General features: G+C 39.2%; 1 protein-coding gene and 1 pseudogene across 1 annotated transcript; both read right to left on the reverse strand.

Annotated features, from left to right (window-relative positions):
- Window positions 1–8,726: 8,726 nt before the first annotated feature.
- LOC100989677 (keratin-associated protein 27-1) lies at window positions 8,727–11,524 on the reverse strand. The gene has a single exon (XM_034947998.3). It carries the CDS (start codon window positions 10,875–10,877, stop codon window positions 10,257–10,259), a length of 621 nt encoding a protein of 206 aa, XP_034803889.1. The 5' UTR covers window positions 10,878–11,524; the 3' UTR covers window positions 8,727–10,256.
- A 9,767-nt stretch (window positions 11,525–21,291) lies between these two features.
- Window positions 21,292–21,952, reverse strand: LOC100973732 (keratin-associated protein 13-1-like; annotated as a pseudogene).
- Window positions 21,953–22,337: the final 385 nt, after the last annotated feature.

The raw sequence follows: 22,337 nt of genomic DNA on the forward strand, positions 1-22,337 counted from the left end.
ATTAAACTGTGTCAATAATGATTATATTACTGCTTAATATAGAACATTGGGTGGACTAAAAAATTACATGTTTGTTTGTTTGAGCCCCTAGCAGATGTCTTGCTGCCAAAAACTATAAGTAAAAGCATCTTGTTTTCTGGTGCTAAGCTGCTGTCTCTCCACACCTGCTAATCTGTTCCTCCTTCTCTATCCTGACATAAGTCACTTTAAGGAGAAAGACAATTCAGGGTAGGAAAAATGTCTATCTTTCCCCAAGAGAGACCGAAGCTGTATACACTCATTCAGATACGTTGAGGAACTTCAAGAAAAAGAGGAACTCAAACTTTTGTCGCTCTCTTCGATACAGGTGTCCAAGTTACCATTTTACTCAGTCCAGTGGAGGTGAAAGGGAAATACTTGAATACAGCTAATGAGGCTTTGGAAGAGATTACAGATGGAAAGGAAAAATAATGTGACTTTCTAGGTGGAGCCCTTTGTGTCAGTTTAATGTACAATTGGCCCTTGGCATCTTTGGGGGACTGGTTCCAGAATCCCTGCAGATACCAAAATTTATGGATACTCAAGTACTTGTTATAAAATGATATAGTATTTGCATTTAATTCACACACAGGCTGTCATCTACTTTAAATCATTTCTAGATTACTAATAATAGCTGATACAATGTAAGTGCTATGTAAATAGTTATTATGTGTTTTCTAGGGACTAATTATAAGGAAAAATGTCTGTATATGTTCAACACATATGCAATCATCTTTGCTTCCCTTAATGTTTTCAGTCTGTGATTAGTTGAATCCACAGATGGTGAACCCACAGATACAGAGGGCAAACTATACTTTTGCTGTTGTGTTATATGACTATGTTACCCCGTTCCATAAATTACAAAAGGGATTCCACTGATTGTGAAGATCTGTATTCATAGAAGTGCTAGTACTTTTGGGGTCTCTGTGAGTTACAAGTCACTGCGACTGATGATTTTGTTATTGGAGCACTTAGCATAGGTAGACGCCTCCACTCACTGAATGCCACTTGGAGTCTTGTTAATAGTATTCTAACCTGAATGATATATGAGATATATTAAATAGATTTGGTTGCAGCCTCTATTGGTCAGACTAATCGGAGTGGTCAGTGGAATGTCATTCTCATGGGAAAATTCACCAGGAGCAGTGCAGTGTAGAGATAAGAGTTGGGTATTGTTTCAGGGAAAATAATCCCCATGGGTCTCTTGCATTTCTGCATGTCTTCAGTGCAGAGTCACTGGCTCCCTTTGTTCTAAATTAACTTTTCAAGCATGTTTTTAGAGAAACAGTCTTGGAAAATAGATACAGTGTTTCTCTCAGGATCAAATGTCAAACATGCTTACTCTTCATTATGTCTATGATCCAAGGTTCCTAAACTCAACATTCCTCTCCTGTTAAACAACCTGCTGCATATGCAGGTGTCAGCTGGCCCTATGGGAATTGGAGCTCAGGGATCTGGTGTCAATCCTAACACTCTGGCTTTGGCTATTGCCATAAATGATAAAGGTCTTTGTCTCTAACCTAGGCTTCTTATGTCTTCTGCCTGCATTCCCGAAACTATGACGGGTTAACTTGTTAGCATACAAATAGGATAAAATTTCTGACTTTTCACAGTTCTCAATGCCCCTTCCACAGATTTCGGTTTTCTAGTTGAAATTGTGGCACTGCAACGTCATCATAATCACCAACTCTATTGCTTTGACAATCTTTTAATAAGACGCAGACATTTTAGTCAAAGTATAATATAGTCATAATAATATTGAAATAATTATGGGCAATTTATGCAGTAATAACTAGTAGAGATTAATCGAAGCTATTAGAAGATAAAGAAAGCAACTTGATACCATATTGAAAATACATCTTAAAGGCTTATAAGGCATTAAAAGAAAAAGCTGACAAAGAAAAGGGACACATGTGAACCACAGTTTAGTTAATAAACAGTCTGCTCATGGAATAGGAGAGCAATAAATAGGTCTGTCACATATTTTTTACAGCAATCCAGCCATATAACATAGCCCTCCATGAGACTGCCCATTTTCCCCAACTATGCTAGATAGAAATGTTTGGATAGTTTACTTGGGAATTGACAATTATGAGGGAGTACTCAAAATACCCCCGTGAGCTATATAAGCAACAGCTTTTGCCCCTGACTTCCATATTGTATATAATATGTATAGGTATACAATATGTATACAATATGTATAGATATGGCAATATGTATACAATATGATGCATTTGTATACAATAAGCATAGGTATACAATATGTATACATACACAGTATGCAAGTCAGGGGCAAAAGCTGTTTATTATATAGCTCATCATTTGTTAACAAGTGAAGGTGCTGCACGAGGGGGCAGCAGCTGCTAAATCCCAATCATGAATGAGATGCAAGAGCCAGCCCAGAGGTTAATAGCTCTAAGACCAGTGAATCCTGGGACAGCCACTGCTGTCCATGTAGTCCAAAACATTGATCACAGATTGCTTGGTGGAAGGAAGTAAAGACTTAGGGTGAAAAAGATTGTATGGCAAGTTCTGGACACATCACAAGCAGAGGAGTACAGGGAGTGGTTTCACAAGAGCTGGGTACGCGGCATGCTGTTGGCAGCTGGGGATCCCCTCAGGTTTCTTGGCAGTAATTCAGGAGCTGGATTCTGCCATAGCTGTTCCTGGCTTAGCAGAGGACATCTCTGAGGGTCACATGAAAAAAGGGGCTATTAGAGGGGATGACAGCCCCATGGCAATAACCCCTGAGGGAATGACAGCTGTGGTTTTCACCTGAGCAATTATTGAAAGACAAGATGACCTTAGTTTAGATTATAGGTAAAGTACTCGCACTTACTTAATGCTATTTCTCCTTCTTTGCTGTGGCTTCTAGAATTTTTTAGTAATGACTACTAGCATTCAGTGTAGGTTTTATTCTGACTCACTATTTCAAATGTGGTTATGAACATAGCTCAATTATTCAGATGTCAGGGAAAATGGCTACTTATTACTATGAAAAAAGTACTCAGTGAATCTCTAAAGCAAGAGAACTGTGGTCTTGTTTACTGTTTAACAAACCATGCATCTAGAAAAACAATATTTCAAGTTTTATTAAAATATATTTAAAATTCTGTGGCTAGATGAATATTTATTACACCTGGAATATTCATTTAAAATAGGTTACATTTATGACCTAATAAAGACTTGTATATGTGTTAAGTGTGGCCTTTAAGGTACATAAAGGGCTCACTAAAATTATTGTGCTTCATATGTTTAAATATTTTTAATAAACTTCTCATGAGAGATACTTCGATGTACAATCAGTAGGACACTAGGTTGAGCATCACAAGGCTTGAGTTCTAGCCCTGATCGGCTGGTAATTAGCCACGTGAAATTGAAGAACTCATTTAACTTCAGCAGATGTATTTGCTCAACTGCAGAATAAGTAAGGTTCACTAAAGATCTCTTACACATTTAGACATGATTGTGATTCTATGAAATCATAACTGTGATAGAAATGAGGCAGCTTCAGAAGAAACCATGCAAAAATGGTCACTGGTCTTTGCCATAAATACAAAGACCACAGCATTTCACTCAGATATCTGATGGAAGCTTGGGAAACATTTAACTCTGATTAGGCATCTTTCAGAGCAAAACACAGCTTGGGCTGATATTTGTCCTCTAAGGAAAACTCAAAGGCTCAAAGTGTAGAATATTGTTTTTTTTAATTGCCTAACATTTCATTTGTAGCCTCAGGGCCGTGGAGCACTGATCTTGCATTAGAAGCCCCTCCAGGACCTTCTCAAGATCAATGGTTTGATCTCCACCATCATTCACTGCTGGAAATTAAACCAGACTCCTGAGGACCAAGCCACCATCAGCTGTAGCCTCAGAGAGATGGGAATGTGGGAGCAGGCCCACTTTAAGCAAGCTGCTGAATAAATATAGACTTGAAAAATGGAAGAAACACATGAAGCCTGTTTCTGTTTTCTAAGAAAGATGTGTTTCTTTCAGTGGTAATGTATATTCTAACTTTAATCTGGTAAGTACACTGGTAATCACTACAAACCTTGTGAATATCAACAGCTAAAATTTAAAATCTATTTATTGTACTTGCTCCTGCAGTTTAATTTAATAAAATATGAGGTCTAGAGGAAGGTACTTTGTTCCTAAGAATCTCAACATGCATTATTAGATTGGTTTCCTAACATATAGAGTGTGAAAGTGAATTCGCTCATGCCAAGTGGGAGATAAGAACAATGGCTAATAACTCTACTCTAAATTTTGACACAGTTTATTGTGAAAGAGGGCTTTTTAATCCAGGTGTTTCACTCTGCACAGTCAATTTAAATAAGGAGCATGCAACTGTCCATAAAGTAATAGTGACAAGGCACTGCAATAATAAGGGCGATGCTATTCTTAGCTTTCTCTTTGATTTTCAGCCTTCTTTTCTCATTATCTTTGTCAATTCGTAGTTACTAAACTCCTTCAGGGCCAACGACCCAGTACCATTGAGTAATGGAAGAATAGAAATTGGCTTAACTATTTTCTGAAATTTACCCTCAACATTTCTATGTTCTTAAGTTTGGATACAACTACATTAGTTTTGCCTCTGAGATCCAAGGGACAACTCTCTTTGAATGCCATCAGTGACTTTGTTTCCGTAAAGCTAGAGGAAGTTATACAAAAAGTCAGGCAAATAACTTATTCTTATGCAACTACAAAAAGACTTGTATTTTATTTTAAAATTCAGCTTTAGATGTTTAGTGTATTTGTACCTATCTACCTATGATGCATTTTATACTTCATCAAGGCCATATCTCTGATATAACCAGAATATGATTTATTAATTATATTAGCTGTTTCCTTCTTAAATATTTTTTCAATCAACTATTATTTGAGTCCAAGTGGAAGATTTTAGAACAACTCTCTAGGTAAAAGAATTTCAAATGAGGAAGTAAGTAAGACTCCTGGAAATAAAACAGAAAGCACAACTAGGGAAGGATATTGTGGCTTCAATAGAGATACGAGTGATTCTCATCTAACATGGAGCAAAGTCCTGTCCAATCCTATTAGTGTCTACAATGAGCTCAAAATTTTCAAGAGAAATAGTATTTAATTTAAAAAGAATAAGGACTAAAGGATATGGAAAATGAAAGTACTACCATTAAGACGATAATCGTTGTATTGTAGGTGAATCTGACTCCATGCCATCTAAATCCTTTTCCTAGCATCGAGAGTCTATTGATTACGCATGACTTGAAGTTAGTATTTGTTCTTTTCTAAGATATTTCAAGTGCATAATATTTTACAAACTCTAATGAAAATATGTTCATTTCCTTTATTGCATTTATTTTTGAGTTACAAATGAGCCATCCAGTCAACAATACTCAGTTCTCTGGGTGTTTCCTCTGCAGTCTCACAACAATACAATATAACCAGACCAATCATTTTTAGTCAAATTATTTTATCGGTCCTCCACATCGCACAGATATTTCTTCCACATTTGAAGCTACTCTAATGACTAGAAGTATAATATAAGTAAAGCACAATTAAAGTATTAAAGCGTTATACTCAAACTTTAAAGATTCATGGGTTAAAACCCTCGTTCCACCATTTACTTCCTGTACTGGAAAAGTTACTTAAATTACAGAGTAGGGAGTAAGTAAGACTCTTGAAAGTAGAAAGACAGAGTAGAACTAGGGAAGGATATCATGGCTTAAAGAAAGATATGAGTAATTCTCTTCTAACACAAAGCAAAGTCTTGTCCTCCACAGAACAAATTGGTGCCTTTGTCCTCACTGGAAAAAGGGGGATTTACTAATGTTACTTATACCACTGGGTTATTTGAGTTTAAAATGACAAAATATGTACAAAGTGTTAGGTAAATAGTAAGCACCCAATTAATAAGAGCTATTTTATGGCTCTTGACCCAGCACTGTACAGGCAAGAAGACATTCTCGATAGTCATTATGCTTTACTTCTAAGAGAAAAACATGTGGTTAAACTACCAATGTCTTGAAGTGTTCAGCATACCAATGTACAAATCCTACCATTCTTTTTAGGCAGGAAGAAGTCCCTTGGTCTATGAAGAATGCTCTGTAGCATGCATATACCCACCGATATGTTTTGACATTGCTTAAAAATGAGTCCTGCATGGAATATCCTGGTTATGTCCCATACTGCTTACATTCTTTTGGCATGCAATGAAATGATTTTCTTGGTCTCTGCCCTGGATTCAAATGCATTATAGACAATCATAAAAACAAACTGAAATTGAGGCCCAAGAGAAAAATATCAGACGAAGTATCAAATGATACCTAGCATATATTGTGCTCTTATTATGTGCCAAACACTCCACTAAGCATTTAATTGGAATCATGCCATTTAGTTGTCATAATCATCCAATGACTTTAATATTATTATCTCCATTTTACAATAATGGAACCAAGTCTCAGAAATGTTAATTTGGGCCAGGTGCAGTGGCTCATGCCTGTAATCCCAGCATTTTTGAAGGCTGAGGCAGATGGATCACTTGATGTCAGGAGTTTGAGACCAGCCTGCCCAGCATGATGAAACCCCATCTCTACAAGAAGTACAAATATTAGCCAGGTGTTGTGGCATGCACCTGTAATTCCAGCTACTTGGGAGGCTGAGGCATGAGAATCGCTTGAACCCGGGAGACAGAGTTTGCAGGGAGCTAACATTGCACTACTGCCCTCCAGCCTGGGCAGCAAAGTGAGACGCTGACAAAAAAAAAAGAAAAAGAAAAAGAAAAAAAGAATGTTAATTCATCCCAGAGCACATAGCTTTTAATACACAGAATTTGGAATTGAGTAAGATCTAGTCATACTATAAGATTCATGTCCTTTTCCTTACATTAAATTTTCTACCAAGGTTTATATAATTATGGCATTCCATATTCCAATATCAAAAGTCTTTTTGTACCTGAGTCCACATAATTTCTTTCTATGAGGAGCTCTAATATGCTCCATGTTGAGTTAGATTAAATACTGGCTCCTTCTTCAGCTAGCTTCTCCTTCTAGCAGTGGTCAAGCTCAGCCTGGAAAGCTAATGTGTAGAATGATGAACAGAGTAGATGGGAAAGTGAAACTTAACATCACGTCCCTCTTTCCTGGCACTCCCCTGCTCCACAACACATACCACACATAGCCCGTTTTTGCCAAAGTCCTGTTTTCTCAGCAAGCTACACCCAGTAAAATAATATATACTTGGAAGGCACATGGAATGGGTAGGTTTTCCCTCTTGTCTTTAGAAACAGTGGTCCAAATGAATTGAGCTTTTTCTGGGCAACCCAATTGGCATTGCATTAGTAAAAATCCTTATTGTGGATGAACTTGATCTATGTTCACATGATTGGCTGTGACTAGAATCCTGAGAAGCTGCCACGAGATAAATTCTGTCTTTACTGTTGCCAATGCTGTGTTACTGCCATCAGTGCTGTGGACGGAAGCTTTATGTCAATGTTGTTTGCTTCAGGGATGTTCTGCTATTGAGGCTGCCAAAGGCTCTGAGTACTATTGATGGTATTGAATAGTGTTTGGCCTCTCTCAGACTTCCGTCAATCCTATCCCTCTACAGAGCACCTGTGTAAGTGGTGGTTTACAGATTTTAGGCTTAAGTCTTCCTCTTTGAGATGGCCTGTGTCTAGCCCAGGCTACATATGTATTATTCAGGGCTACATAGAGAAACAGAACCAATAAAATAGATAGATAGATGATAGATAGATAGACAGATAGATAGATAGATAGACAGACTATATATAATATATATTTATCTCACTGTATATATGTGTGTGTATATATATGCATGTATGTGTGTGTGTGTGTGTGTGTGTGTATGAAGAGAGAGAGAGTGAGTGATTTATCATGAAGGATTGGCTCACACAATTATGGAGGCTAAGAAATCTCATGATGTGTCACCTGCAACCTGGAAACTCAAGGAAACCAGTGATATAATTCTAGTCCAAATGTGAAGATCTGAGAACCAGGGGAGCCAATGGTATAAATCCAGTCCAAGGGCAGGAGAAACCCAATGTCTCTGCTCAAGTAGGCTTGCAGGAAACATAAACGGGCACATTTCTCCTTCCCTGACCATTTGTTTTATTTAGGCCCTCAATGGACTGAACGATTCCCATCCACATTGGAGAGGGCCATCTACTGAGCACACTGATTTAAATGCTTATCTCCCTTGAAAACCCTCACAGACACACTAAGAAATAATGCTTAATCTGGGCAGCCCTTGGCTCAATCATGTTGATACATAGAATTACCATGGCACCCACCCACAGAACTAACTGGTAAATTATCAATAGCATTAGGTTTGCCATAGATTCAGAGATACTTGCCAATTTACTTCAACTAGACAGGGTTTAAGTTTATTAATTTTCTCCCTTAGTAGATGATGCTGCCTGCATCTTCCAAAATACAAAACAGCTAATCTCTCTTTTGTTGGATGACTAGCTTTCCTAATCTGTCATGGATTTCTGGGTTTATTTACAAATCCCCACTACCTCCCACATACTAAGTCTCTGAGGTAGCTGAGTTGCTAAATATGCTATATACATGGTAATTTTTTAAGCCTTACACTTTCAATTTATTAACTTATTAAGGCTCACAGTAGCCCTATTATTATCCTTCACTTTTGAAGTTGAAGAAACTGAGGTGGTTAAATAACTTGCACACAGTCACATAGTTGGAACTTAAACAGCCATCACTAAGCAAAGCTAAGATTCCAACTCAAGGAAATCCATATTCAGAGTTCATGCTCTCAACCACTACCTTATTTTGCCCTGAAAAAATGTGAGATCCAAGGCCAGGCGCGGTGGCTCACGCCTGTAATCCCAGCATTTTGGGAGGCCGAGGCAGGCAGATCACGAGGTCAGGAGATTGAGACCATCCTGGCTAACGTGGTGAAACCCGTTTCTACTATAAATACAAAAAATTAGCCAGGTGTGGTGGCAGGCACCTGTAGTCCCAGCTACTCGGGAGTCTGAGGCAGGAGAATGGCGTGAACCCAGGAAGCAGAGCTTGCAGTGAGCCGAGATTGTGCCACTGCACTCCAGCCTGGGTGACATAGCGAGACTCCATCTCAAAAAAAAAAAAAAAAAAAAAATTGAGAGATCAATTTAAGAACACACCAAAAGTTTCAGAATAGCTAAGCTACCTAAATAAAATTAATCAATTTCAAACATCTGACTCTATGGTCTTATGATGTTCATATGAGTATGTTTTCCATCTTCTGTTGACTACCACCATTAGTTATTCTTTTCTGGTTCACACTATAAAAATTACAACAAGAGGATATGTTCTCTTTTCTTCTAAATATTTATACTATTTTCATTAGGTAACAAACAAAGAAACAAAAAGCCTGTAACATAACACCTGCAAAAGGATTGAATAAAAATAATAGTGTGACAAGTCCAAATTTTGCTTCCAAAGAAAGCAAATTTATTTAATACAAAGAATATTTTCCAAACTCAAAAAATACTTAAGAAATAATGAAAACAGGAAAAAAACAAACAACCAAAAAAACAACGGGAACGAAATGAAGTGAAGATGCTAAACTTCAATTCATTCTATGTAAAGGTTTCTGGTTGCTACGTGGTTATAAAGCCCATGGAGGTGAAATTCAAAATTACCTTGCTCTATTTGAACAATAGACTTAATCTTCTAGTTAATTTGAGAATGTTGTGATTCCATGGCTAAAATAACAGATGGCCAGTGAGTAGGCCTGGATTTTAGTTGTGGTTCTGATGTTATTAACTACTTGGGCAACCTCTGATAGAGTTGAACCTATCGTAATTCACAGGACTAGGTAGGCTTTTAGGTTTAGTTCCAATATTTTATGAATTTCTGAGACTAGTAGCACATTACTTAATAAACCAGATCCAATGCTAAGTATTTCCAAAGAAAACAACTTGCAGTTAAAGTGTGATGTTTCCTTTAAGTATTCATGTTATTTCCTGGCTACAGCTCTTATTGCTTAATAACAAATCGTATCCTACTGCTCTAAAATAGCTAGCATGCTTTCCAACCCCAGATTACCACTAGACATACCCAAAAGAAAAACAAGAAAAAAAAATCTTGTCTTTGGAGACAGTAGTAAAATAAGACATGTTCATTTACTAACAAACACACACACAACATTTTGTATTTAAAGAAATACAAAATATCTAAGTATCTCAAAAATAAATTCATCCAAATGAGAATATATGCCATCTCCCCTACAGATCTTCACTTACTAGGCAATTGAAAACCACCAGTAACACAGCAAGTTGGTTCATAAGTGCTGGGAGAAGATTCCAGGAGTTGTGGCTCAGGTGCAACATTGACCAGAGGTCTACAGGAACTGGATTCAGGGTTCTGAGACTGACATTGGCTAGATGCACGTTCCAGAGTTTCAAAATTTTTAGACTTAGAAGTCTTGGGTGGGCAACTGTTTCCCTTGAGGCTTGCAGGTTGGCAGCTCTGGGCTACAAAACCCATCTGCTGAGTGCTTTCTGATTGGCAAGGCTGAGAAACACAAGCCAGCCCTGCTGAAGAACTTTCTGATTGGCACGCTGTCCTTTCGCAGGGCCTGGAATTGGAGTAAGTAGTTTGGACAACTCCGGGGAGGCAGTTACTTTGCACACAGCTATCGTCTGTGAATAAGTCCTGTTCACAATTGGTCATTTGGCAGCTGGTGGTTTCATTGCAGGTTTCTTGAAAGTTGTCCAGGAAACAGGTTCTGCTATGGAAGCTGCTGGGCAAACACAATCTGTCTTCAAAGCTTATAGGATTAGTGCCATGTGTGATGGCAGAGAGTGGTGGGGCATTGTGGAAGCTCCTGAGTGAATGGCAGTGGCTATGAGGCATATTGCCAAAAATCCTTAATTAAAGATGGTCATAAGGACTCAACATGCTGAGTTTGAAAATTAAATTCTTTGGTGGGGCGATTATATACGCAGAAACCTGGGTGTTGGCTTCTCAAGACTTCTTTGCAACTCATTGCTTAAACTAATTTGAAGGATAACATCTCATTACCACTTTGGTTATATATGCAGATGATGTCTTATTAACAAAGATGTAAGTCCATTTTGAATCTTCAAAATGGCTTTTATGTTAGCTCCAAAGATAACTCATTCAAGGTGGGGTTGGTCAAATAATAGTCTAAACCTGTTCACCCAAGCTAACTTTTTTTTTGTTTTTTTTTTGCCACCATGACTCTGCCCATTGGTAAGTGGACAATGAGAAATGCATGAGGCAGTGGCCAACTGAATACTGATTAACATTTAGCACTGGTTTTGGGAGCTGCCAATGTAGCAGAATGTGGTAATTTGATGTTCAAGACATTTAAAGTTAGAATTGGATCCAGGTTGAGCCCAATCTCATTCCACTCAGATATTGTTCTCTCCAGTGGACCAGAATGTGAGAGGACTTTGTGATCACATTCCTTCTCAGTGTTCATGCAAAGTACTGAGTGTGGCCATTGCCCAATAAATACTTGTCTTTTGCCTAACATTTCGTTTCCCTAATCTCCTTGAAAGCCAAGTTTAAATGCTTCCTTTTCCTGAAGTCTTCCCCCATCTTCCCATTTAGGAGTTATTTCTTCCTTTTCTGAATTACTAATGGATTTAATTCCTTTTTTCTATACTTGACAAAGTGGTGTGTTTACTTGTGTTTGTGCTTCTCAAAGGTTGATTAGTTTCCTTTATAACAAACCTTCTTCAGATATTTTTCATCTTTATTCTGTGCTTTTTTTATTGACTGCAGACAGATGGTCAGTTCCTATGTTTATTGCATTAGGACACCGTTCTTAGCATAGTTTCATACTCATGGCACAGAGCCAACCAGCACAATTTCTATAACATATTCTATAATATATTTGGCTCAGCTAATGACAATAAAATAGAAGTACAGTCTTAGTGCACTAACTAGACTCCCTTTCTAAGGTCTGAAGAAGCCCAAGAACATTCAGCAATTCTCAGTAATTCTTATGCAAACACTTCCTTGAAAGACTGAGGATATTATAAATTTAAAAGGGCACATCTGAATACTTTCAGCTTTATAGGCTGCACACTCATCTTGTATACAATACCTTTGTAGCACACGCAAGTCATTTATAATTTTGAATAACCACACTTGTATGTTTAAAGATCTCACTGTGCCCTCCACATGAACCCTACAGCCACCCATTTCTTACACATATATGTATTTATTATTGCACGGAGGCTTCCTTATTGCACAGAGGCTTCGTTATAGCTTGTGACTTTCTTGCTTAAAGATACCAAATGGATTCTCATTGTCCTTACAATAAGATCTTTTTCCTTTAGACTTCCCTACAACATCTTATAAGACCTGGCCATGGCTTTTCTTTCTTTCTTTCTTTCTTTTTCTTTTTCTTTTTCTTTTTTTTTTTTTTTTGACAGAATTTCACTCTTGTCGCCCAGGCTGGAGTGCAATGGCATGGTCTCAGGTCACTGCAACCTCCGCCTCCTGAGTTCAAGCAATTCTCCTGCCTCAGCCTCCTGATTAGCTGGGATTACATGCGCCCACCACCACGTCCAGCTAATTTTTGTATTTTTAATAGAGATGGGGGTTTCATCATGTTGGCCAGGCTGGTCTCGAACTCCTGACTTCAGGTGATCTTCCTGTCTTGGCCTCCCAAAGTGCTGGGATTACAGGCGTGAGCAACCATGCCCGGCCCTATTTTTCTAAATCTAACTCTTGTCATGTCATTCTGCCCAACATGATTCATCCTCACAGGCCTCATGCAGCTCCTTGGCACACTAAACCTTTCCTTGCCTCCAAACTTTGCATACACAGCTGCCTGTCTGGTTCACCCCTCCACTGCCTTCTCCCATTCTATCCATAGTTCTCATCTTTTGTGTCTTAGCTTAAGAGTTACTTCTTAGAATGTCTCTCTATCATCCTATATGAGAAAATTCCATTATCAGGGTCTCATATTTTTTCATTTTTAAAACTCATCTTAACTTATGATGATTTTATTTATTTCTCTTTTGTGCTTTTGCCACTAATTGTGAATTCCATGAAGAGGAGAAGCATGTGTATCTTCCTCACTTCCATAACCCCAACACTGAGCATGGTGTCTCATTGCCGTATCATGAGATTCCCATAAATGTATCTTCAAAAATTCATACATAGAAGGTGCTAAGTAAAAATTTAATTATAACTAAATATCTGAAGAAATATAGTTTTGAAATTTTGACATTTCCAAGATTTCTAAGAATTGGCAAGAGTATTGAGCTCAAAGAAAAACAAATTTAAAAACTATGCCTATCTTTCAGCTACCCCTTTGTTTAATAAGAACAAAATCATTAAGAAAGCTACTTACCACCATGGCACAAACTTATTCAATTATTTCAAAATCATGTTTATTTGTAGGTTTTTTTTTCTTTTTTTTTTAGACGGAGTCTTGCTCTGTCACTCAGGCTGGAGTACAGTGGTGTGATCTTGGCTCACTGCAACCTCTGTCTCCTAGGTTCAAGCCATTCTCCTGCCTCAGCCTCCCAAGTAGCTAGGATTACAGGTGTGTACCACCACACCTGGCTAATTTTTGTATTTTTAGTAGAGACGGGGTTTCACCATGTTGGCCAGGCTCATCTCGAACTCCTGACCTCAGGTGATCCCCCCCGCCATGGACTCCAAAAGTGCTGGGATTACAGGCGTGAGCCACTGTGCCTGGCCATGTAGGTATGTTTTTACCATGAAAATGGGAGCCAGTTCTCAATGCCAACACAGAGTCCTCTTGCCAAATTGTATAGGTATAGGCAGGACATCATATAGGCTGGAATTTACAGAACTGTCTCCAGCCAGCAGCCTTCTTATTAATTTCACAATGTGCAGCCAATTACTGAGTGCTTGGGCAGTCCCTTCAAATTTCTTATGGTGATGTTAAGTCTGTCATTTGTGAATAAGGTCACTCCATGAGTTATTTTCTCTTTGGAATGAGGCATTTGCACATTTTATTTAAGTGAGAGCCAAATTAATAAGTGTTTCAGTATATAATTTTGATTCAGTGAGTAAACACAGATTTTGGTTGTTGCTGGATTTATAGAGGGAGTCACCTGGTTTATTACTATGGAATGACATAGACTAAGACAACTGGTCACCTTGGAATTGTTTACATGCAGCCTACTAAAAACTAAGTATTAGCTTTGTAAGCATTTGAAAAATTATGACTATGTAGTTTATCTGCTGGTATTCTTGAGAAATAGATAGAACTGGTTACCTAATTGCATACAGTAACTGGATACTCTTGCTACTAAAGGGGTGAAAAATTCCCTGGTCTCTCCTGGACTTGAAATCATTCTCCTGGAATGACTGCAGCTGCAGTGGCACCTCCTAACCACCAGAGGGTGGAATATCAACATTTGGTATGAGGATGCAATTAAATATAAGAATTCTAGAGTGAGAATGCCAGGATTCTAAGCCAATATTTACAATCTCAAACTGTAACTTTGAACAGGTTCCATAAGTTTTCTATGTCATGGCTGTTTCATTAAAATAAATGAGATATTGTATATGGTACCAGATTGCCTGCCACATATTGAATGATAAATAATAACAATTATTACTGATCAGGTTAGGAATCTTCATGCAGACTAAGACGCTTCTCATTATAACATCAATCTAGGATTGATATAAAATTATAAGCAAAAACAAGCACAGTTTTTTTATGTTTATGATTATGTTGTTGATTTATAATTATGTGTTAATTTTCACATTCCATTCCTTTAAAGGTTGGATTATACTTATTCCCATTAATGATGGAACTTGTCTCCATCTCTCAAGAGCTCAGCATTTGGTAGTCGTAACATTGAATAATTTATATGTCTTTTATATTTGATCATATGGCTATACTAAACTTCTTAATCACTTGTTTAGAAACATTGAAGTGAAATGAAATAAAATAACCATTTTTTTTTTTTTTAGAGGCAGGGTCTTACTCTGTAGCCCAGGTTGGAGTGCAGTGGCGTGATCACAGTTTGCAACCTCAAACTCCTGGATTCAAGCAATCCTCCTACCTTGGTTTTCTGAATAGCTAGGACTACAGGCTCACACCACAACACTTGACTATTTTAAATTATTTTGTAGAGACAGGGGTTTCACTATGCTGCCCAGGCTGGTTTTGAGCCCCTGACCTCAAGTGATCCTCCTGCCTCGCCCTCTCAAATTGCTGGGATTATAGGCACGAGCCACCATGCTTGGGCCTAGTCACTCTCTTCATCACAGTGGTCCCACAATTTATTTACCTCATCCTTGTCTTAGTTTTATCTCATCAACCAAACTTATACCAAATGCCCTAAGTTAATTTTAATCCATTCCTCTTCTCCATTCAAGAAGTTTCATACAGAACCATTGCATAACAATGGAGGAATACTAGAAAAAGCATGAAGAGATGTGACTTTCAGCCTTGGATCCATCAATTCACTGCATAAATTTGGACAAGTCACTCTACCTCTCTGGATATCTTTTAAGATAATGAGTTTAGATGAGAAGCTCTCTAAGGTCCTTTCCAGCTGTCACATCCTATAATTTTCGGTCAGAATCTTAATAACGTAGAATTAACATTACATGACATCTCGTCAAATCTGTCTATTGAATGAAATCTTCACTTACATTTAAGACCATCTGATCTTTATTAAGATTACATATAACATTTTAACAGGACAGACCAAAGACTGAAGTCAGTACATTATTAGTTCCCACAGATGCTAGTCAATATCCACAACTGTAAAATTAGTAATCTTATGGTATTTAATCTTATAGTATTAATCTTATATTAATTCTTCTTATAGTATTAATCTTATAGTATTTGACAGCAACTCTTGAGAATAAATAAAAGTATATTTCTGCAGTCAAGTACACGTTAGTCTATCCCAAAAGAGCCTTTTTTGAGGGAAATGAATAACTTTTGTTAAACATAACATTCTATGAAATAAGTCAAGTACCATATAACCCTTCTCAGACACTGTAATGCATATAGAAAAAAAAATTTAAGTTGTAGAATACTTCAAAATTCTTATGTGGAACACAGAAATAGTATTTTGCCAGCTTTCTCTGTTTCTAATGAGAAATAGATATTTTATTATATGATAAAATAAATCACATGTGACATCATTTGTTCTCTGAGACTATCTCCAAATAATTTTGCTTCTTTGGCTAGTTCTTGGTCATTTACAATTCAATTATACGACACATTAATTCAAATAGCCAAACAAAAAACAAAAGAAGTAAAACATAAAAGTTGGAGGATTACACAGTGTCTATGCAGCTCTTAATAATAAGTAATTGGAGAAAAGAATGAACCATGGTGTTTTGACCATCTGAGCATTATAGTCCACATTTTCCGACTCTTTGTTCCATTATATCTTGGATATGAAAGCATTATAGTTTACTGTAGTAATTATACACTTGTTTTTTGCTTCTTTTCCCAGATGTTGTTCTTGCCTTCCTCTGAGGTTATCTTTGAGTGAAGTTATTTTTCTATTTCTGGGTGATCCAGAAATGTGAATTGGTTTTTGATTTGTCTCACTTCTGTAGGCACTGGAGTTGTGACAGTGTGTCATTGAGATATTGAGATTGTGCTAAATCAATTGTGATGATGATGATCAGAGGATTGTGACAACTAGCTTATCTAAAAAGAGTTCCACTAGCAAAAATGTATGCGAGTTTGATGTGTCATTGACATATCCTGGGACTGTCACCTGGCTCAATTCCACTTATTTATTTAATATTTATTTATCTTTTATTGAGTACAGGCATACCCCATTTTATTGTGCTTTTCTTTGTTGCACTTTGCAGATATTGCATGTTTTACAAATTAAAGATTTGTGGCAACACTGAGTCAAGCAAGGCTATCGGCATCATTTTTCCAATAGTGTGTGCTCATTTCATGTCTCTGCCACATTTTGATAACTCTTGCGGTATTGCAGACTTTTTCATTATTATTTTATCTGTTATGGTGATCTGTGATCAGTGATGTTTAATGTTATTATTGTTCATTGTTTCGGGGCACCACGAACCACATCCACATAATGAAATGGGAAAAGTTCTTTTATTCTCCCTTGCAAGGCATGCAATGGGGTTGTGGCTCGCTTCTTTGGTGAGCCCCTGCTCAGACCTCTGGGGGAACAGGCAGATGGGCAGGCTGTGGGTCTCCCACCCTACAGCAGTGTCTAGGGATGAATGTTTACAGCTGTAGCCCCAGTGGGCATGAGTTACAGGGTGTTCTTTCAGTTTAGCCGTCCATAGGCAGCTTGTGTTAGCTCAATTACACCCTCTGCCTTATCACAAAGACAGGGGGCTTTCTGTATCCCAGAGTTTCTTGCCTTGGTATACAGAAGAATCAGGGCACACATGGGCTTGGAGAATGAGTTGAGTGCAAGTTTTATTGAGTGGAAGTAGCTCTCAGCATATGGGGGAGCCAGAAGGGAGATGGAGTGGGAAGGTGGTTTTACCCTGGAGTTGGGCCCGCTCAGTGGCCGGGCTCTCCTCTAACTGCCCCGGCCAAACTTCGCATCGTTCCGCTGGTTGACGGTCTGCAGGTCTGCCAGTGTCTGTCAGTGTGCTCTTACACAAGTGCATTCCTCTTGACATCCAGCCACTTGTGTCTTCTGCCGGTGTGTTCCTCTTGACGTCCAGCTGCTTGTGTGCATGCCCACTAGGGTCTCGGGTTTTTCATAGGTACAGGATGGGGGCATGGCAGGCCAAGTGGTCTTGGGTAATGCAACATTTGGGCACAAAAATAAGAAATGGCTGTCCTCACCTAGGTCCGTGGGCACAGGCCCGGGGGTGGAGCCATAGCCAAGGACCCACCTTTCTCTACCCAGAACTTCCCTGCCCCCTCCCATATCAATAAGACAACAAACTTAATAAATCAAATGTTGTGTGTGTTACAACCATTCTATCGAATGGCACACCCCTGTCTCTCTCCCTTTCTTCAGGCTTCCCTCTTCCCTGAGACACAACAATATTGCAATTAGTCCAATCAATAACCCTAAAATGGCCTCTGTGTGTTCAAGTGAGAGGAAGAGTCACATACCCTTATTTTAAATCAAAAGCTAAAAATAATTAAGCTTAGTGAGGAAGCCAATGTTGAAAGCTGAGATAGACTGAAAGCTAGGCCTCTTGCACCAAATAGCTAACTTGTGAATGCAAAGGAAAAGTCCTTAAAGGAAATTAAAAGTGCTAACTGTTGATACAGTTGGACTAACCCATGTGTCTGTGGGCAGCTGCTGGTCAGTGAAAAGGCTCTGAAAAAAAATGATACTCTACATGAACACACAAATGATAAGAAAGCAAAACAAGCTCCTTGCTGATATGGAGAAAGTTTTAGCAGCCTGGATAGAAGATCAAACCAGCCACAACATTCCCTTAAGGCAAAACCTAATCCAGGGTGAGGCGCTAACTCTCTTCAATTGTATGAATACTGAGAGAGGTAAGGAAGCTTTAGAAGAAAAGTCAGAAGCTAGCAGAGGCTGATTCATGAGGTTTAAGGAAGGAAGCCATCTCTATAACATAAAAGTGCAAGGTAAAGCAGTAAGTGCTGATGGAGAAACTGCTGCAAGTTATCCAGAAGATCTAGCCAAGATCATTGAAGAAGGTGGCTACACAAAACAGCAGATTTTCAATGTAGATAAAAGAGTATTCTGTTGGAAGATAACATCATCTAGGACTTTCATAATTAGAGAGAAGTCAATGCCTGGCTCCAAAGTTTCAAAGGAGAGGCTGACTCTTTTTTATGGGCTAATGCAGCTGGTGACAAGTTGAAGCCAATGCTCATTTACCATTCTGAAAATCACAAGGCCCTTAAGTATTATTGTAAATCTATTCCACTTGTGCTCTGTAAATGGAACAACAAAGCCTGGATGACAGCACATCTGTTTACAGCATGGTTTACTGAATATTTGAAGCCCATGGTTGAGACCTACTGCTAAAGAAAGATTCCTTTCAAAATATTACTGCTCGTTGACTATGCACCTAGTCACCCAAGAGCTTTGAAAGGGGCTGGAGGGAAGGCAGAGATGGGCTGCAAATGGGCTTTACAATTATATTAAGGGGTCTTCATTGGGAAGGAGGATTGTTGAAGGTTTTAAATGAGTGTCTCATTTAAAAACATGTTAGCTACGAGTAACAGAAATTGTAATTCAAAATGGCTTAAGCGATAAGAAATTTTATTGGCTTACAGAAACCAGTGTCCAGAAGTGAGATGGTCCAGGTTCTGTTCTCCTGCATTTCTCTTGGTTCTGGCCTCTTTCATTTGATGGTTTAATTTTCAGGTTAGTTCGGGCATGGTGGCTCACGCCTGTAATCCCAGCACTTTGGGAGGCTGAGGCAGGCAGATCACTTGAGGTCAGGCGTTCGTCAACAGCCTGGCCAACATGGCAAAACCCCATCTCTACAAAAAATACAAAAACTAGCTGGGCGTGGCATGCACCTGTAATCCCAGCTACTCAGGAGGCTGAGGCAGGAGAGAATCGTTGGAGGCAGGAGAGAATCGCTTGGAACCAGGAGGCAGAGGTTATAGTGAGCTGAGACTGTGCCACTGCACTCCAGCCTGGGCAACAGAGGGAGACCCTGTCTCAAGAAAAAAAAAAAAAAATTCAGGCCGTATGCAAAACGGATGCAGCATTCCACATATAACAAAGTCCAGAGGTAGAGAGAATCGTTTTAAGAAATCCCAGAGACACTTTGGGAGGCCGAGGCGGGCAGATTGCGAGGTCAGGAGATCGAGACCATCCTGGCTAACACGGTGAAACCCCGTCTCTGCTAAAAATACAAAAAATGAGCCGGGCGTGGTAGCGGGCGCCTGTAGTCCCAGCTACTCGTGAGGCTGAGGCAGGAGAATGGCGTGAACCCGGAAGGCGGGGCTTGCAGTGAGCCGAGATCGCACCACTGCACTCTAGTCTGGGTGACAGAGCAAGACTCCATCTCAGAAAAAAAGAAAGAAAGAAAGAAAGAAAGAAACCCCAGAGAAGGAACTTTACCAGAAGCATTGTTCTGCATGGCTCCTTGTTTCTCATTGGCTTACCTCAGATCACATGCTCATTCCTGAGCCAATCACTTTCAGTAGGCATTGGGGCACTCTAGAGTAGCCAAATTCAATCCTTAAGCCTAAGGCATAATCATGTTCATTTGCAGGACTATGTGCGGACGAGGAGGGATGCACAAACAAAATCCAATTTCCAAAGAAAGAAGAGCGAGAAGGAAAACAGCTGTGAGAGCAGTGAACCATGAGCTACCCACATTCATTTAGATATTTGAAAATGTAGATGACTGTGTTCCACTTAATGTAAGAATATAATGGACTATCTAGTTTTGCATCCAGATACAAGCCCAGGATATCAAGAGGTAAAGTCTTATCTCTCAGTCCGTGTCACCTATGCATGATACTGCCAGGTTTCAGACAGTTTTCAGGTGACTTCTATTATAACAACGGATGGCTTTATAGTGACCCAATGAAAGGAGGGGGGAGTGAACCATCAAATTAAAAAAAAAAATCTTAGATATTATATTCTTCTTATTATAGTAGAATGCCTACATCTTTAATTTCATGCATACCTAAACTGTTTGTTTCATTACACTTGCTACTGAACTCAGTTAAAATCCTGACCTCAGAATTTCATTGTGGCTTATATATGTCTGGGAAGGAAGATTACAGGAAGGATTTTGATAATGTTCTCATAAAAACAGCCAGGCTAGTACTTGCTAAAACATCACTGCTGTCTCTGGATATTTTCTTCCTAGACTAGACCCATGAGTAGCTCAACCAAAGTGAAGTGTCCTGATTAGGCCTAAATGGCCATGAATAGAAAAGCAGAGATAATCTCCTGTCCTATCTCTGAGTCTACTTGGCAGAAATTCCCAGGAACTAGATCTCTGTTGTTAGAAAACTCTGCCTATCAAGGAACCTACTCCTTTCCCTCAAAGTGAATATTTTATTTTTAGACAAAAAGTGGGAGTTTCAAATTCCCGACAGACATCTTATAAAGAAAATTAACACAAGATTTGTGATCTGACATCAGATTAAATGAGTTTATTTGAAGAAAAAGAAATCAACTCTTGCTCCATTTTCAACTAGAGAAGGAAGGGAAAATACAAGAAAACAGAAGAAAAAGAGATGAGTATTCTATGAGAAAAGTTATTTTAATATTAATAGGTTTAAAACAATTATCTTTTCTGGATAGTAGAATATAGGTTCTAGCCAGATGATAGCTGAGATGGACTTTGAGAGAAATAATTGTAATGTGGAGGTTTGGAGCCCTTAGCAAGTTGATCGGTAGAAGCCAGATCCACAAGTTGGTCTGTAACAGGAAGACTGGAATGTCCTAAAGAGAACATACGTTGGGTGGCAGAATCCAGATCCATAGCCCAGGGAAGGGAAGCCACAGCCTCCATAACCCAGGGATCTGACGCCACTGGACCCACGGCCCACTGAGTAGCAGCTCCTAGATCCATAGCCCAGGGAGCGGCAGCTGCTGGATCCAAAGCCTAGAGACCCAGAGTAAGTCGACTGTCAGGGACTGCAGAGCACGGAGGTTCTGGGGCGGTAGCAGGAGGTCTGGCAGGGGCTGGACTCCACACAGGACGTCTGGCAGCTAGGGGGTTCCCAGCAAGTCTCCTGAAAACCCTTGCAGAGAGAGGAACCCAGCTGGCAGGCGCTGGGAGATCAAAGGTTCAGTGCTGTAGACCAGGTTGCTGGGGTACGAGGAGCCACCACGGGAGTAGCCTGAGTAGCACAGGTAGCCCCCACAGGAATGGGAGGAGAAGTTTCCACAGCAGCAGTTGTAGGATAGGTTGACAGATGTGAGTTCAGCTGAGCTGCATTGAGAAGATGCCCTGATGTCCCTGCCTGTGCCCAATGATCCAGTGATGTTTACACCCTCACACTGCTGGGCGTGATGCAGTATCTGGGAACCCCCCATTCTTGTGAATGTGTTTTCATCAAATGACTAAGTAACCTAGGTTATAATTATAACTCAACACATTCATTTGTCTTTAACAGCAGTGTAATCATTCCAGTTTATAGAAGCCCATTGGCTTCTCTCTCTCTCTCTCTCTCTCTGTCTCTTTCTCTCTATCTGCAGAAATAAGGTTTGGTTTGCTTTCAAAAACATTGGAGATGATACACACAGTGCCTCCCCACCCCTTTTACTGAGCTTGACTGTGGGTATTCTGAGCTTCAGCCTACAAATTCTTACCGGCAATGTACTCCCAACAGTAATCAGCAGCCACCCACCCCCCATTATTTACATATGTTTTATTAAGCATTAACTACATGCGCAACATTTAAAAGTGTGGTATGATTTA

Source organism: Pan paniscus, chromosome 22 (assembly GCF_029289425.2).
Source record: "Pan paniscus chromosome 22, NHGRI_mPanPan1-v2.0_pri, whole genome shotgun sequence".
NCBI lineage: Eukaryota > Metazoa > Chordata > Mammalia > Primates > Hominidae > Pan > Pan paniscus.

Bases quoted from the DNA above. Each gene is read 5' to 3' on its own strand.
- LOC100989677 (XM_034947998.3), bottom strand. From the start codon at position 10,877: ATGCCTCATAGCCACTGCCATTCACTCAGGAGCTTCCACAATGCCCCA.